We start from the raw sequence: 15,541 nt of genomic DNA on the forward strand, positions 1-15,541 counted from the left end.
AGAATGCCTCTCACTGTGTCTGATTCCTGCACTTCTGAGTGTATGTAATAGCATGTCATTGTATAAGGAAGGAAGGAAACTAGTTTTTGTTGTGTGCCTTGTGCCAGACAAAAAGAAATCACCATCTCCATGAGTCACATAAGAAACTGAGACTCAGAAGTATCAGGAACATGCCTAAAATCCATTGCTGGTAGAGCCAGGATCCAAACACAGGTGTGTCTGACTTGATGCCCTCTGTCATGGTGACTCCAGGCTTGGCCCTGCTGGGAGATGGATGCCCACTATGGGAGTGAAGTCCAACTCATAGGGTCATTTTGAATGGGAATACTTTGAAATCTAGGGCATAATTTCAATTCATATCATCATATTTTGCATCCATCATGTACTTGGCTATGTGGCCTTCTCCCTTGTATTAGTTATTGACTGCTGTGTGACAAATTAGTCCAAACTTGGTGGCTTTGAACAACACACATTTATTACCTCATAGTTTCCATTGTTCAGGAATCCAGGTACAGCTGGACTCCCTGCTCAAGGTGTCACAAAGCTATACTCATAGTGCTGGCCAGGCTGTGTTCTCATCTGGAAGCTCAACTGGGGAAGCATCCATTTCCTTGCTCACATGTTGTTGGCAGCATCCGTTCTCTGAGGCAGAAGGTCTGAGGGCTTCAGTCAGCTGGAGGTTACTGAAGTTACTTGCCACATGGGGTTTTCAACATGGCTACCTGCCTACTCACAGCCAGCCAGGAACTGAGATTCCTGCATGATGATGCTATGTGTGGTATAATCATATACATCCTTTCACCTTTGTCACATTCTGTTGGTTAGAAGCAATTCACAGACCTCCCCCACCCTTGAGGGGAGGGGAGCACACAAGGGCATGGGCACCCGTAAGCAGGGGTCCTGAGTGGGGGTTCCTACAGGTCTGTCCACCACATTCTTCTTTCCCTTTCTCCTCTTCTCCTTCCTTACCTCTTTCTTCATTTTCCCTTCCAAGCCTAGCCTCAGACATAGGGCTTTGCCAATAAATATGAGCTTTAGAGCAATAATGTTGATAAGTGACATCACCATGTTCCAGGCACTAGTTTTTTTAACTTTCTATTGAAGCATAATATACATACAGAAAGCTGCAACATCCTAAGTGTAGAAATCAATGAATTCTTCAGAAACTGAACATGCCTATGTAACCATCACACAGATCAAACAGGTGGATCTACTGCTAGCAGCCTGAAGCCCTTCTCAGGCTTCCTTCTAGGAAGGAACACCCTCAATGGTGAACTTTTTTTTTTTTTTCAATATAGTGTCTTATTCTGTTGCCCAGGCTGGAATGCAGTGGTATAATCATAGCTCACTGTAGCCTCCAACTCCTGGGCTCAAGTGATCCTTCCTCCTCTGCCTCCCAAGTAGCTAGGACTACATGCATGCACTATGATGCCTGGCTATTTTTTTTGTTTTATTTTAGAAACGAGGTCTTGCTACATTGCCCAGGCTGGTCTTGAACTTCTTGCCTTAAGCAATCCTCCCACCTCAGCCTCCCAAAGTGCTGGGATTACAAGTATGAGCCACTCTGCCCAGCCAAAGGTGAACTTTTAACAGTATAGGAACTATTAATTTAGCCTGATTCTGTACAATTTATAAGCAGAATCCTATAACATGTATTATTTCATGTCTGGTTTCTTTGACTCAACATAGTTTTGTTGCATGTGGTTCTATAGATTATTCATTCTCATTGCTGAATAGTAGTCCATCATATGAAGGTACCACAATTTACTTATTCCATTCCTCTGTCAGTGGGCATTGGGGTAGCTTTCTGGTTGGAGGTATTACAAGTAGTGCTGCCAGGAGCAGCCTAGTATGTATCTTTTGGTGAACGCCAGTAAGCATTTCTGCTGAGTATATCTGGGAGTGGGTGTGCTGGGTCACACAGTGTGCATATTTTGGTGAGCTGTGTTTATGTATATACAATCCTCACATCCCTCTGTGGGAGGCATCATCATCCCCTTTATACACGACAGCCTTCTGGGTCAGACCAACACTTTCTCCATGGGTCCTGAAAGATCAGACAGAAGGGAAGGCCGATAGCTGCAGTGCAGAAAGTGTAGGTTTCACCTATCTTTTCACTGTTGACAACCTTCTTTTTTTTTTTTTTTTCCTCCTTAAGAGACACATTGTCTTGAAGACTTCTGCATACCAATCAAATGGCCTTTGCTTAGTCTCATTTAATTCCTCTCGTGATTCTCTTATTAGTCAAAGACACATCTAGCCAGCTGCAAAGCTGCTGGTCTGACAACCTACATAACAGCATTGACTAGTTCCAGATAAAACCAGAGAAAGTTCAGGTTCAGGTTCACCTCGGTCACCTCCTTACAAGAACACAGGATTTCTGTTGGGCTGTGGAAACACGGAGAAGATGCCACTCTTTCCCTTTGTGATGTTGCAGGGACTTTAGGTGACTGAAGACCCCACGCCTCCACTGAGGATCTCTTAGACCCAGACCAGGTCTGAAGCGCTCTGACTTATGGCCAATCAATATTTATCAATGCATAAGCCATTCACACACCATTTGGACCAGGCCCAGGCCATCATTTTTAAACAAAGATTCAAAGTCCCATCCATTTACTTTGGGCTGGCTCTTATGCTAAGACAGGTTCTATGAAGGTAGTGAGGAACATTTTCCAAGCTGCTGCCAAGTGCTCAGAAAGACTTCAGCCTTCTGCTAGTAGCCTGTACTTTGGGGTATAGTTTGTTCTTTCCCATTTGTCTCTCTGTTTCTGTCTCTCCATCTCTGTCTTTCTCTCTGTCTCTGTCTTTCTCTGTGTGGGTATGTTTTATATAGTTAGTATATATAATGTATATTTACATATATATATGAGAGATCCATCTATCCATCTATCACCTATCAAAAAACTTAGGTCCCATTATATCTTACTTTTTATTAGCATATTTTTCCATGTGATACAAGTAGGTTCAAAAATGTAACTTTTAAAGTTATTGTCTGATATTCTATCACGTGCAGTTACCATGATTAATTTAACTAATTCTCTATTTTGGGTCATTTAGCCTGTTTCCAGTATTTTGCCATTGCAAACAATACTGCATGACTATCCTTCTACCTAAATCCTTAGGGACATTTCTGATATTTTCCTTCGGCGCAGTGATAAGATGCGGAATAACCCACAAAGCACACAGATGTTGGCTTTCGAGTCTCGTTATCAAATACAAATGTCTGCTGCTGTCAACGGCAGAGAAGAGTGTCTTTTTTACCCACACCAGTAATTTTCTGTACAAATATTTTTTCTCAATTTTATAGGTAAAGCATGATCATTTGGTTTTCATTGCAGGTAATGGATTCCTGGTGAGCTTAAATATTTTTTCAGGTTTGCTGTCCATTTGCGTTTCTCCTTGCTTTGCATTTTGCATTCCTTTTTCTCATGTCATGTGTCTCCACTCCCCCACAGAATGACATCCTGTGCTCAGCAGGTCTCTTCCCCCTCATTCCAGACATCAGGGTAGGAGTATTACGGAGGTCCCACAGAAGAACTTGGCGACTGTCACCTGCCTTGCAAATCGAACATATGTTAGAAAGATGCACGCTCACAAGACCCACAGCCGGCTTGGTCAGCCACATCTGTCATTCCTCCCACCAGGAAAGCCGAATTCCTCCCAGAGCTGTAAACCTCACATCTCACTGAATCTCTGGACACCATCACCCAGGGGCTGCGAGATCAGGAGGGCCCGCTGGTAACGACTTAACCAGCTGAGGTACCAGTGCACTTCAGGGGTTTACAGGACTGGGCCTCGAAGGAAGTGTTCCCTGCTGCTTTGGGAAAACAGGCAATTGTAAATCAGGTAACAATGAGGCCCTGACTTATTTATCCTTCTACAGGTTTTACATACTAGGGCCAGCAAGGGACACATTTGCCCAGCTCATGGCTGATTTGCAGAGTCAGCACTTTAGGTAAGACCAGCCCGCCTTGCTCAGCGGGACGGCATGTGCTGGGGGCTTCGAGGAACCAACGCACCCTGTGGTGCTGAGGCCTTATCTTGTCTCTTGGTCTGGACCAAATGCCATCTTTCAGAGACATGAGATACAGAATGGGAAGTCACCAAACAGTGGGAAATTCTTCCTCTGGTGCTAAAAGTGCTTTTTCCCCTCTCTCCCTGGCCTCCTCCACGTTCCTCCTCCTTTAGAGGGAACATTTGCCTGGAGAACAGCTGCACCCTTGTGATCCCAGAAATGATAGGGAACCATTAAAACAGGAACAGCGGCGATAAATGAAGCTTTCAGGCCTTTGGCTTGTACTAATTAGCAATCAAGGCCAAAGCTGAACCCAATGTCCCATAATAAATTATGACACATCCTTACAAGAGAATATTAGGCAGCTATTAAAAATAATGTTTTCAAAGAATTTTTATGGCACTGAAAACTGCTTATGATATGAAGTGAAATGAAGGAAAGATGTAAAGCCCACATATAGAACACGGAATACCAATGACCTGAAAGACTACCTGAAAATACTGTAAAACGGGAACTGCGATTATCTCTGCAGGAAAAATTATGTGTGCATTTTATGTTTCTCTCTTATTATATTTTAAACATTTCCTATATTAGGCATTCGTGGCTTTTGTTTATTAAAAATAAAATAAAATAAATAAATAAAAATTTTTTTTTTCTTTTGAGACAGAGTCTCTTTCTGTCGTCCAGGTTGGAGTGCAGTGGTATGATCTTGCTCACTGCAACCTCCACCTCCTGGGTTCAAGCAATTCTCCTGCCTCAGCCTCCAGAGCAGCTGAGATTACAGGTGTGTGCCACCACATCCAGCTAATTTTTTTTTTTGTATTTTTAGTAAAGACAGGGTTTCACCGTGTAAGCCAGGATGGTCTTGATCCCCTGACCTTGTGATCCGCCCACCTCTGCCTCCCAAAGTGCTGGGATTATAGATGTGAGCCACTGCACCTGGCCAAAAATCATTATTATTTTTAAATACTAAGTCTGATGTGAGCTTCCCCAGGCCTTTGACGATTTTCTGTGTTCATTTCTCCCTCCCTCCCTCCCTCCCTCCCTCCCTTTCTCCTTCCTTCCCTCACTTTCTTTCTTCCTTCTCTTTCATTTTCCTTCCTTTCTTCCTCCCTCCCTCCCTTTTTCTCTTTCATTTTTTCTCTCATTCTTCCTCCCTCTCTCCCTGCCTTCCTTCTTTCCTTCCAGAAAACCAGCAATATTGACCAAAAACAAATTTTCAACAAGCTCAAGAAGTTGATGGTACTGATGCTGAATGAGGGAGGGGGCTTGGCTACTTTGGAAAAAGCTTGGGGACCCAAACATTGCTCTACACTGTCCTGCACAATGCTTCTAGGGGGCTAGTTTCAATTCTGGGTGCCAGGTTAAAAAGTATATAGAAAAGACCACCTTTTGCAGAATACAAAAATGACAAAAATATCTTCACCAATAAAAGCCGCAGCAGCAGCTCCACTATGTACCGAATGCTTATCGTGTGCCAGATACTGGAGGGAAACATGACCTGTTGTCTGATGTGAGCTTTAAAACAACTCTTTTACGGCTGAGAAATCTGAGTTTACCAACATTAAGTAATGAGGTGGATCTATTTGAATCTGTATAAATTTGCCCAGGAAACGGAGGAAGGGAAGCTTTCCCAGGGAAGATCCTGCCTCATCTGCAGATGGGACGGCTTGGACTGTGGCCTTGGCTGCCGGAACTGGAGAAGCTGGCTGGGAGGGCTGCATTACCACGGGAACTTTGGATGGATTTTCCTGGACAAGAGTGACAATTCAACTCACTTTAGAATTATAGAGGTTTATATCGAAAGGTGTTGGTGACACAACAGACTTAGCTCATGGGAGGCAGAAGGCTGAATGCTCTGGAATCAGGAAGAGTGGGCTCCCAGACAGCCTCAGTGGAATCCACCTTGCAGTCACCCTTGACTGCTTTTTGCCTGACTGGAAGATTCTATGGCTTGAGATGCCAAGCTTTGTTCAGGCCCATGGCCCCTGTGGGTGACTCTATAGATCATGGGGAAATTGGGTCCATTTTTATCGTTTGCCAGGAATGTGACAGCAGTCGACTGGGCTCCACCTGGGCAGTCCTCCAGTTGGTGGTGGGGGGGGTCCCAGCCAAGGACAGGGGGATGCTTAGATCAGACTCTTCCGCTGGTTAGATGGACTGTTCTTTTTGTTTTGTTTTTGTTTTTTTGTTTTGTTTTTGTTTTTGTTTTGAGATGGAGTCTCTGTTGCCCAGGCTGGAGTGCAGTGGTGCAATCTCGGCTCATTGCAACCTCTACCTCCTGGGTTCAAGTGATTCTCTTGCCTCAGCCTTCCAAGTAGCTGGGATTACAGGCACCTGCCACCACGCCTGGCTAATTTTTGTATTTTTAGTAGAGATGAGGTTTCACCATGTTGGCCAGGCTGGTCTTGAATTTCTGATCTCAAAGTGATTTGCCTGCCTCAACTTCCTAAAGTGCTGGGATTACAGGCACGAGTCACCATGCCTGGCCTTTAAATGGACTGCTTCTTAGCTGATGTAAGAATTATGAGTACACCAGACAAGTCTATCCCACCAACTAACACAGAGAAAAAACACGAGCAAGTAATCTGTATGAAATATTAGTTTTAATAACACAGAACCAGTCCACGTACGGAGGCACGGGCATAAAGTTAACTTGCACTAAACGTAACTCGTACATTTTTTCTAAAATAATAGCTTGAGCATTGAGGATTTGGTGGCCTTAAGTACTAACCCGAAGCTGAGTTTCCTGGGAAGCTGACCCAATGGAGCGCTTGGAATTGAGGGGTGAAGTCTTCTTCCTGGGTCAGAGCTGATTCGGGGTCACTTGCTCTTGAGGTCCCTAAAGGCCGCATGCGCTGCATTTCGCCCAGCAGCTCCCATCACACCTCCTCCTGGAAGGGAATCTCCTATGAACCAAAGCTCCGCTCAAAAACCTGCCAGGGTGGGGGAGGGGGCGGGGCTTACGGAGATGCAGCAACAAAGCAGAGTGGGGCTGCTTAGAGGGGTGCTGGGGTGTGGGCACTGGAATCACCTAGGACCGACATTCAATAGATCCTGGCTCCCTCCAGGCTTCCTGCACCAAAGGTCTGGGAAGGGGCCAGGTCCACAGCCCACAGCCTCAATGGCTGAGGGTGGACCTGCTGGATGGGCAGATGCTTAGTAAGCAAAGTTAAAATTTCAGAATAAGGGGCTGGGGGGAGGGGGGAGATGTGGAAACACAGACTCTTTCCAGGGGGACCAAGTCCACACAGCTCAGAGAAGGTGTGCATAGCAAATGACAGCCTCAGCCAGCTCCTTAGGCTTGGAATGCGCACAAGAAAGAATTGTAAAGTTGAAGAAGTTAACTTTATCCATCCTTTCTGGTCTAAAATATGGATGGAGGCCTCTAATCCCAGCACTTTGGGAAGCTAAGTGGGGAGGATCACTTCAGCTCAGGAGTTCGAGACCAGCCTGGGCAACGTAACAAAACCCATCTTTACAAAAGAATAAAAAATTAGCCAGGCATGGTGGCACACACCTGTAGTCCCAGCTACGCCAGAGGCCGAGGCAGGAGGATCACTTGAGCCCAGGAGGTTGAGGCTGCAGTGAGCTGTGATCATACCACTGCACTCCAGCCTGGGCAATAGAGTGAAACACCGTCTAAATATATACATGGATGGGGAATTTAGGGACATGGGTCTCTCACAAGCCCGCATTGGAATGTGGTGAGATGCCTCCACCAGGACGCATCCCCAGGCCTCCTGAAGGGGAGGTGTGAGTTCAACTGTGGGCTGTGGTCAGCCTGGTGGAGGCAGCGGCTGGGTGCTCACCTGTGCATGGAGAATTCTGAACACAAGGCAGCTTCTTATGGTGGGAGTTCCCTGCTCCCCTCCCTCTCTGCCGCCTTCATTGTTTATCTTCTTCCTCTTTCTCCAAGTCTCTGGCCTCCAGTGAGCCCTCCCAGTCCCCACAGGGTAGTGGGACTCCAGGTCACTCACCAGGATGAGCCCCACTTCCACAGAGATACAGGCCCTGGAGAGGGCAGCGGTAGCCAGAATGCAGGGGCACAGGGCGGGCAAAGTAGAGCTGATCCAGGGACATGGCACAGTGGAATATGTTCTGCAGAAGCAGGGCCACAGTCATTAGCACGGGAGCGTTACAGCCTTTCCTGTCCTGGCAGGGTTTCTTCCCCTCCCCTGTTCTCCAGCAAAAGTTCTTCTCCTTCCGGGATATTTTCTTGGGTTCTTAAAATGCAGAAAGGGAAGGAGATGAGATGGAACGGGCACATGCCCTGGGGCTGGGAGTGAAGTTTCCCAGAGGCCTTTTGAGGAAGAAAGCAGGGTGGGGAACAGGAACTGAACAGGAAAGAAAAGAGGGTTTTGCTATCTACTCTGCATCCCTCTCGCTCTGCTGGAAAAACAGAATCGTCCGACTTATTGTGGCTGCTGGCATGTGTCTCTGCGAGAACTTCCTTCTGTGGCCAAGGCATCCACCTGAGCCCGGACCCCGGCGTCCAGGTTCCAGCAGGATCACTGTGAATGGCAGACAAGGGGCAACGGAGCCGAGCACGGTTCTGTCCCCCTGGCCTGGGTGAGACCAGCCCCAGGCTGAGAAGGGAGGCAGCATGGGACAAGCGAAGGTCAGACTCAGGGGGCAGGTCTGGACAAGAAGCCCGACGTCTGCTGGGCGTCACCACAGGAGTGTGCCCCTGCTGCCCTCCTCACCTTGCCCCAAACTGAGGCCATCCTCTTTCCTCAAGTCTGCTCCTCCCCATCCTCCTGCGTCAGTGAATGACACCACCTTCCTCCCGCTGGCCTCTGCACCTACCCTTCACATCGCCTCCACCCTGACCCCCATGTGCACACTGTCACCAAGGCTTCTCAAGTCTGCCTGCCCCATGCCTGCTCTACCCAGCCATTCCCTTCCTTCCTGCTGCCTGGCCTTCTTTCCTCTATCCAGACCAGTGCTGTTCAGTGAACATGTAATGGGAGCTAATATGCAGTTTTTGATTTATTAGTAACTACATTTAAAAAGTAAAAGCAGAGCCTGTTGTGGCTCATGCCTGTAATCCCAGCACTTTGGGAGGCCAAGGTGGGAGGATCACTTGAGCCCCAGAGTTTGAGACCAGCCTAGGCAACACAGGGAGACTCCATCTCTACAATTTAAAAAAATTAGCCTGGTATGGTGGTGCATGCCTATGGTCCTATCTACTCAGGAGGCTGAGGTGGGAGGATGGATGGCTTGAGCCCCAGAGGTCGAGGCTGCAGTGAGCTGTGATTGCACTACTGTACTCCAGCCTGGGTGATAGAACAAGACCCTATCTCTAGAAGGAAGAAAGGGAGGAAGAGAGGGAGGGAGGGAAGGAGGGAAGGAGGGAAGGAGGAAGGGAAGGAGGGAGGGAGGAAGTAAAGAAGGGAGGGAGGAAGGAAGGAAGGAAGGAAGGAAGGAAGGAAGGACAAGTTGATGAATTTAATGTCAATAACATATTTTATTTAGCTATATATAGCTATATATATTTATTAGCTATATACATATAATATACCCAAAATATTATAATTTCAACATGTAATCAATATATAAATTATTGATGAGATATTTTATATTTTTTTCTATACTGTGTGCATTCTACACTTGTAGCACATCTCACTTTGGCCTCAGATTTTTCTTTTGCTTTTTTTTTTTAAATTTTCTTTTTAGAGATAGGGTCTCATTCTGTTACCCAGGCTGAAGTGTAATGGCACATCACAGCTCACTGTAGTCTCGAACTCCCGGGCTCAAGCGATCCTCCTGCTTCAGCTTCCTGGGTAGCTGGGACCACAGGTACACACCACCACCCCTGGCGATGTTTCTGGTTTTTTTGTTTTTGTAGAGATGGGGTCTCACTATGTTCCCTAGGCTGGTCTCTGGCCTTGCAAGTGCTCAGTAGCTGCAATGAGGCGATTGAGCCTGGCCTCCTAACTGGTCTCCCTGTCTCCAATGTCTAGTTTTTGATAAACTGAAGTCTGAGGATGTGCTGCTGCCTTGAGAAGGGGGTGCTCTCTCTGAAGAAAGTCAGATGGCAGAGCCAGCATGGTTGTCAAGGCAGAGGGCCACAATCCTGGTGACCTTCTCAGTGGGGGCTGTCCTGCCTGTGTTTCTGAGTCCCTACTAGGGATCCCTATTCCCTCAATTTGACCACTTCTCTGCCCTCTCTCAGCCAGGGTCCCTGCCCCTGTCCTCCCTTCCTGATGAAAGCTGAGTATGGAGGGACAAGATAAAGCAGAGAGGTCACAGCCAGGAAGTGAGGGTGCAGAGGGAAGGCTATGGTGAGAGACCCCCTAGGTTTATACGCACTCCTCCAGGAAGCCCGAAGATTCTCTCCAAATCTGGTGGTGTGAGGATGTCTCTGCCGACCACAGAGTCCTTGAAGCCAGGGGCATAGACCTCGATGCAATCAAACACTGGGGGGCCAAAAACAGAGAAATGAGATTGTGTTAGGAAGAAGACGAGGCGCTAAGGGGATACAACTTGGCAAATTTACTAAGAGTCATTAAATTACACACAGACATGGCTTTATTTTATCATATGCAAATTATACCTCAATAGGTGAAAAACAAAAATCAGCCCACAAGCAAATGAATAATTCATCCCAAAGAGGCATGGGCAGGCCGGTCCAGTCCCCAATTTTCCCCACTTCCCTACCCCAACCCTAAACACAAAGCTGCTTGTCTCCTCTTGCATATGCAGCTTTTTTCACCTCATCACTTTCCTCAAGCTCGCTCCTTCCTTCCTTCCTTCCTTCCTTCCTTCCTTCCTTCCTTCCTTCCTTCCTTCCTTCCTGTCTGTCTCTCTCTCTCTCTCTCTCTCTCTCTCTCTCTTTCAGACGGAGTCTCACTCTGTCACCTAGGCTGGAGTGCAGTGGTGCGATCTCGGCTCACTGCAACCTCCACCTCCGGGTTCAAACGATTCTCCTGCCTCAGCCTCCGGGGCAGCTGAGATTACAGGCATGTGCCACCACCCCCCGGCTAGTTTTTTTGGTGTTTTTCATAGTGACGGAGTTTCACCATGTTGGTCAGGCCTGTCTCGAACTCTTGACCTCAGGTGATCCACCTGCCTCGGCCTCCTGAAGTGCTGGAATTACAGGCATGAGCCCCCACGCCCGGCCTGCTCAAGCTGTTTCTCTTGCTTGGAATGCCCTTTGCTGCCTGGCCAGTTCCTAGTCATCCTTGGAAACCCAGCTTGACCGTCCCTTCCTTTGAAAGCCTTCCTTGTCCCTCTGGCTCATGCTTCTCCTTTGGTTCATGCAGTCAGCTGTGCTGTAATGACAGATTTCTTAATTTGTCTCCTCCATCCCTTGCTAGGCTGCGAGCAACTGGAGGGCAGGAACTGTGTTTTCTTGGCTTTCTTAGCCCAGTTCCTGACTCCAGCAGTCATTCACTATGCTGACTTGAGGTTCCCTCAACTATTTCCTCCCTTTGGGACGTCATCTGCAGCTGTCAATCCTGAATGGGGCAGTGAGGAGGAGCAGGCCCAGTCAGGTCGCAAGCCCGGCTTTGGCTCTGGAGGCAGAACATGCAACTCTCTTTACCTCTGTCTGCGTAAGCGTCTCTCTCCTGCTCGTCCCAGGCCTTGCCTCCCGCCAGTGTGTAGGGCGTGTACTGAGTGAAGAGAGAGACTACGTGGCAGCCGGAGGGAGCCAGGGTGGGGTCCAGCGCAGAAGGGATGCAGAGCTCAATCATAGGCCTGTGCGGGCAGGGAGGAGAGACGGCAGGTCTAAGAGCAGCAGTGTGGTGCGAAGGGCCTCTGAGATGACTTGGGACACAGTGGAGACCCTGAGATGACACCAATCCTGGGCGACTGTCGCTGTACAGCCACAGTGGTTGTCCACAGTACAGGTCCACAGTGGCCTCCAGTGTGATCCAGAGCACCCGTGAGGAGCTGGCCTGGCCCAGACCCCCGAATGCATGGCCTGTCCTTGCCTGCCTTCATCACACGCTGTGCTCTAACCACAGCTCCCAAACGCAAATGTCTCCAAGGTCCACACAGACAGTGGGAGTGTGGAAAGAGGCCAGGCCTAAGACAGCAGGCGCCCAGGCAGCCAGATTTCAGCCAGGCTTTAGCGGCCTGACTGCCTTTTCCAGAGCAGACCAATGGAAGACAGAGTTGCTAGGGCTGCCCCGAGCCCCAGCAAAGCTGTGAACTGCTTCCCACCCCACCACCTTTGCCTGCCACACCTTTTCTACCTGGAGCACATTCTCCCTCTGATCTCCAAATATGAGTCTCCTTCAAGGCCACGGGAAACGCCCCTTCTCCCTGCGTCCCTCAGCCGCAATGTTTTTGCTGAACTTGGATGTCCACCAGGGATCTCAAACGTCCCCCGTTCAAACCCCAATGCCTGATTAGCCTCTAAAACCTGCTCCACCCCCGCCGCCTCTTCCTCTCTTAGTAAATGGAGGCATCTTTTCACAGTCGCTCCTTTTTATTACCCACATCCCACTCCCTGTCCAACAGCAAGTCCTGTTGGCTTCACCTTCAAAATATACCCAGTCTTCCGTCCCTTCTCATCACTGCCACTGCCCCACCCTTGTCCAAGCCACTGTCCACTCTAACTTGGATTCTGCAACAGTAACCCATTGCAACAGATGCCTTAACATTTTCTCCACACCGTGTCCAGGTTGGTCTTTCTAAAGTATAAGGCAGGCTCTGTACAAACTTTCCTGGAGTAAGAGCCAGGGCAGTTGACAAGACCCAGCACGATCTGACACCCTTCACTCCCAGGTGCTCTCTCTCCAGCCACTCTGGCCTCGTCCCTGTGCCTCCTACACAGCAGCACGCTCCTGCCCCAGGGCCTTTGCACCTGACCTTCCCTCTGTCTGGACGTTCTTTCCCAGGTACCCACAAGATCTGTATCCTCACTTCCTTCCGGTCTCTGCTCAAGTGCCGCGTTGTCAGAGAAGCCTTTCCTCCCCTTCCCTGCCTATTTTTCTCCGCAGTGCTCATCATCAGTGCTTACTTGTTGATTGTCTTCCTCTCATGGATAGAAAGTCAGCGACCTGAGACCTTGTTGGCTTTGCTTGCTGATCTGTGCCCAGTCACTGAACCAAGCCTGGCACAGAGTAGAGACCCCAGAATATTTATAAATGGATGAATGAACTTTGCCCTATACCCTTCTCTCCAGGCGCACATCTTCTTTACCACATGCTGTAAATATTTGTGTACCTGTCTTATCATAAGCTTCGTGTCGGTTTCATGCCCCTGCCTCACTAGTTCTCCCAGCCCGTACCTAGTACAGAGCCCGGCACTGAGTAGGTTTTCAACAGTGTGTGCTGGACAGTGGACAGGAAGGAAAGGCTCTTTCTCCTATAGCGCCCCTGCCTTTTCTGGAAGGATGGAAATACAGCTGCAGTGGGAGGTGGGAAATGCTTTTAGAAGTTTTGCAAGAAGACAGCTTATCAGGAAAAGAAAGGCTACGGAGCAGGGGACTCAGTGAGTGCGTGCCCCCTGACAGGCTCTGAATGAGAGAACCTCCTTTGCTTTCCCAGAACACATTTTCTCTTCTTCCCCAGCCCCAGCACTTTCCTGGGCAGCGCTCTGCCCCCTGCCCCTTCCGCTAACCTGAGCTGCTCTTCACCCTTACCTGCCCTGGTCCTCAGATTTTTCACCTGGGATGCACTTCCTGTCCTTAGAAGTTAAGTATGGATTTTGGCAGATCCTAAGTCACTGTGAAGGTTGAACGCCAGGCCTGATCCCTGCTGTGTGTGGTGTGGACAGCCCTGCCTCCCAGGCCCATGTGGAAGAACATCAGGGGATGTTCTGTCCAGGACCCCTACCTGTGGGAAGGCAGGCCATCCATGGCGTCTTCAAAGGCCTGATGAAGGAGGAGGGTGTCTTCACAGTTCAGGTGGATGGAGCACTGGTGATGGGGCAGTGGGTGGCCCCTGGGAGCATTGGGGGCCGCCAGGAAGCTGGGCAGCCTGTCTACAGCCACTGAGGGACCAAAGAGGAGGGTCAGGTCTTAGCCCCCCAAGGTCCTCCCTCTACAGCCACCTCAGTGGCAGACGGGAGTAGGAAAGTATTAGCAAGTGTTTCACCTTCTGACCAGGCTGCAGGGGGACACAGGCTGGAGGTCAGGGAATGGAGGTGATGACAGAGTTCAGCTGCCCCCCGCATGGAGGTTTCTCACTCGGATGGGTCAAAGGAGACAGTGCTGCAATGTGGTGTGCCTCTTACCATTGATCTTGGTGACAGGCGACCGGGTGTCCAGCTGAGAGATTTTCTCCAGGAACTCCTCAGGAAGCCACTCCTGGAAGGAGAAGCCTCCATGAAAGCCCCCAGACATCAAAAGGCCCCAAGGAAGATCCCTCAGTCGCTCCCTCCGGAAATTCTCTTCATCCTTCAAAGCTCAGCCAAAACCACCTCCTCTGTGAAGCCTTCCTAGATCCCCTCCCACTCAGCTCTAACCACTTCCTCCTCTGTGCTTGGCCAGCAGTTCTGACTGTGAAATAGTCCACACCTCTCCCTGCTTGCAAAGGGGACAGTGGTTTGCAGGTCTCTTTTCACTACTGGTGTGTAAGCTCTTGGAAGCCTCGATGATCTCAGAATTGCCTTAACAAGTTTCTTTTTACTGATGTTTGTTGAATTTTATTAATGGAATCACTCAGAAAAAGTAGTGCTTTGCCCCTAAGAATTGCTCCCAAGAGTGGGTGGGAGCTTCGTGCACATATACATGTTATCGTATCTTTTGGGCACAGGGAAAGTCAATTGCAAAAACTGCCCCCCAAAGCTCACCCCTCCCTGTTTGCACACCCGTTTCTGTGTAATCTTGCAGTGCCCTCACACTCTGACTCTGGGCTTGGCCATGAGACTTGCTTTGGCCAATGCTAGCAAACAGGATGCAAAGAGATCAAACCACGTGATGCTTGCATACATGCTTGAGCTTGCCTGCTTTTGCCCCTTGCCAGACCCTGAGAACATGCCTGGACTACTGTGCTGGGGGAGGACAGACACACGGGGCAGAGCTGAGTTCCCCTGGTCATCCCAGCAGAAACAGTCCTGGACCAGCCACCACCGGCTAGCTCCCAGGAACATGAAGGAGTCCTGCCAAGATCAGCAGAGCCGGCAAGCTGACCTGCAGCTGACTGCAGATGCATGAGCCAGCCGTGAGCAGTTGGAATCCACCAAGATCAACTGAAGTCTCCAGTTCTGGGTGCCAGTATTTCTTGTGTGCCCAGAAGTTTTGTGGCTCTTTTTAAAAATTAATTAATAATCATGGATAATACAACAGATAGTTGACACATACAATGGAATTAGAGCTGGTGAAAGGGAAGAAATCAGGAAAGTAGGAAAGTTGTGGAAATAACTCTAGATGGAAAGTCAGACCTGGGTTCTAGCTCTGGCTCTGCCAGTGGCCAGAATCTTGGTCACTTCACCTCTCTGGCCCCTTCTCCTCACCTGTGAGGCTTCTTCCCTGTTTGCTACCTGCCCTTACCTGCCTGTTTCCCAAATGCAGAGACTTGGCTTTTGCATCTCACACCCTGATGCAATCCTGGCTCCCTCAATCCCCAC

At 48.9% G+C, this 15,541-nt stretch overlaps 1 protein-coding gene across 24 annotated transcripts in view; it reads right to left on the bottom strand.

The window, feature by feature from the left end:
- Window positions 1-3,189: 3,189 nt before the first annotated feature.
- Window positions 3,190-15,541, bottom strand: part of PYROXD2 (pyridine nucleotide-disulphide oxidoreductase domain 2) — a 36,437-nt gene continuing 24,085 nt past the window's right edge. For 6 of the 24 annotated variants that reach the window (XM_074002434.1, XM_065521251.2, XM_005566148.5 and 3 more), the window contains 6 exons: window positions 14,207-14,279; window positions 13,807-13,963; window positions 11,565-11,719; window positions 10,331-10,437; window positions 7,996-8,116; window positions 6,605-6,909 (listed from right to left, as the gene is read on the bottom strand). In XM_074002434.1, coding sequence (XP_073858535.1) covers window positions 6,839-6,909; window positions 7,996-8,116; window positions 10,331-10,437; window positions 11,565-11,719; window positions 13,807-13,963; window positions 14,207-14,279 — 684 coding nt within the window. In that variant the 3' untranslated portion in view covers window positions 6,605-6,838. Of the gene's footprint in view, window positions 3,557-6,604; window positions 6,952-7,535; window positions 7,634-7,827; window positions 8,242-10,330; window positions 10,438-11,564; window positions 11,720-13,806; window positions 13,964-14,206; window positions 14,280-15,541 lie in introns of those variants that run through there. The other 18 variants (XR_012418058.1, XR_280793.5, XR_280791.5 and 15 more) reach the window with 17 other exon arrangements.

This window comes from Macaca fascicularis, chromosome 9 (assembly GCF_037993035.2).
Source record: "Macaca fascicularis isolate 582-1 chromosome 9, T2T-MFA8v1.1".
Classification (NCBI taxonomy): Eukaryota; Metazoa; Chordata; class Mammalia; order Primates; family Cercopithecidae; genus Macaca; species Macaca fascicularis.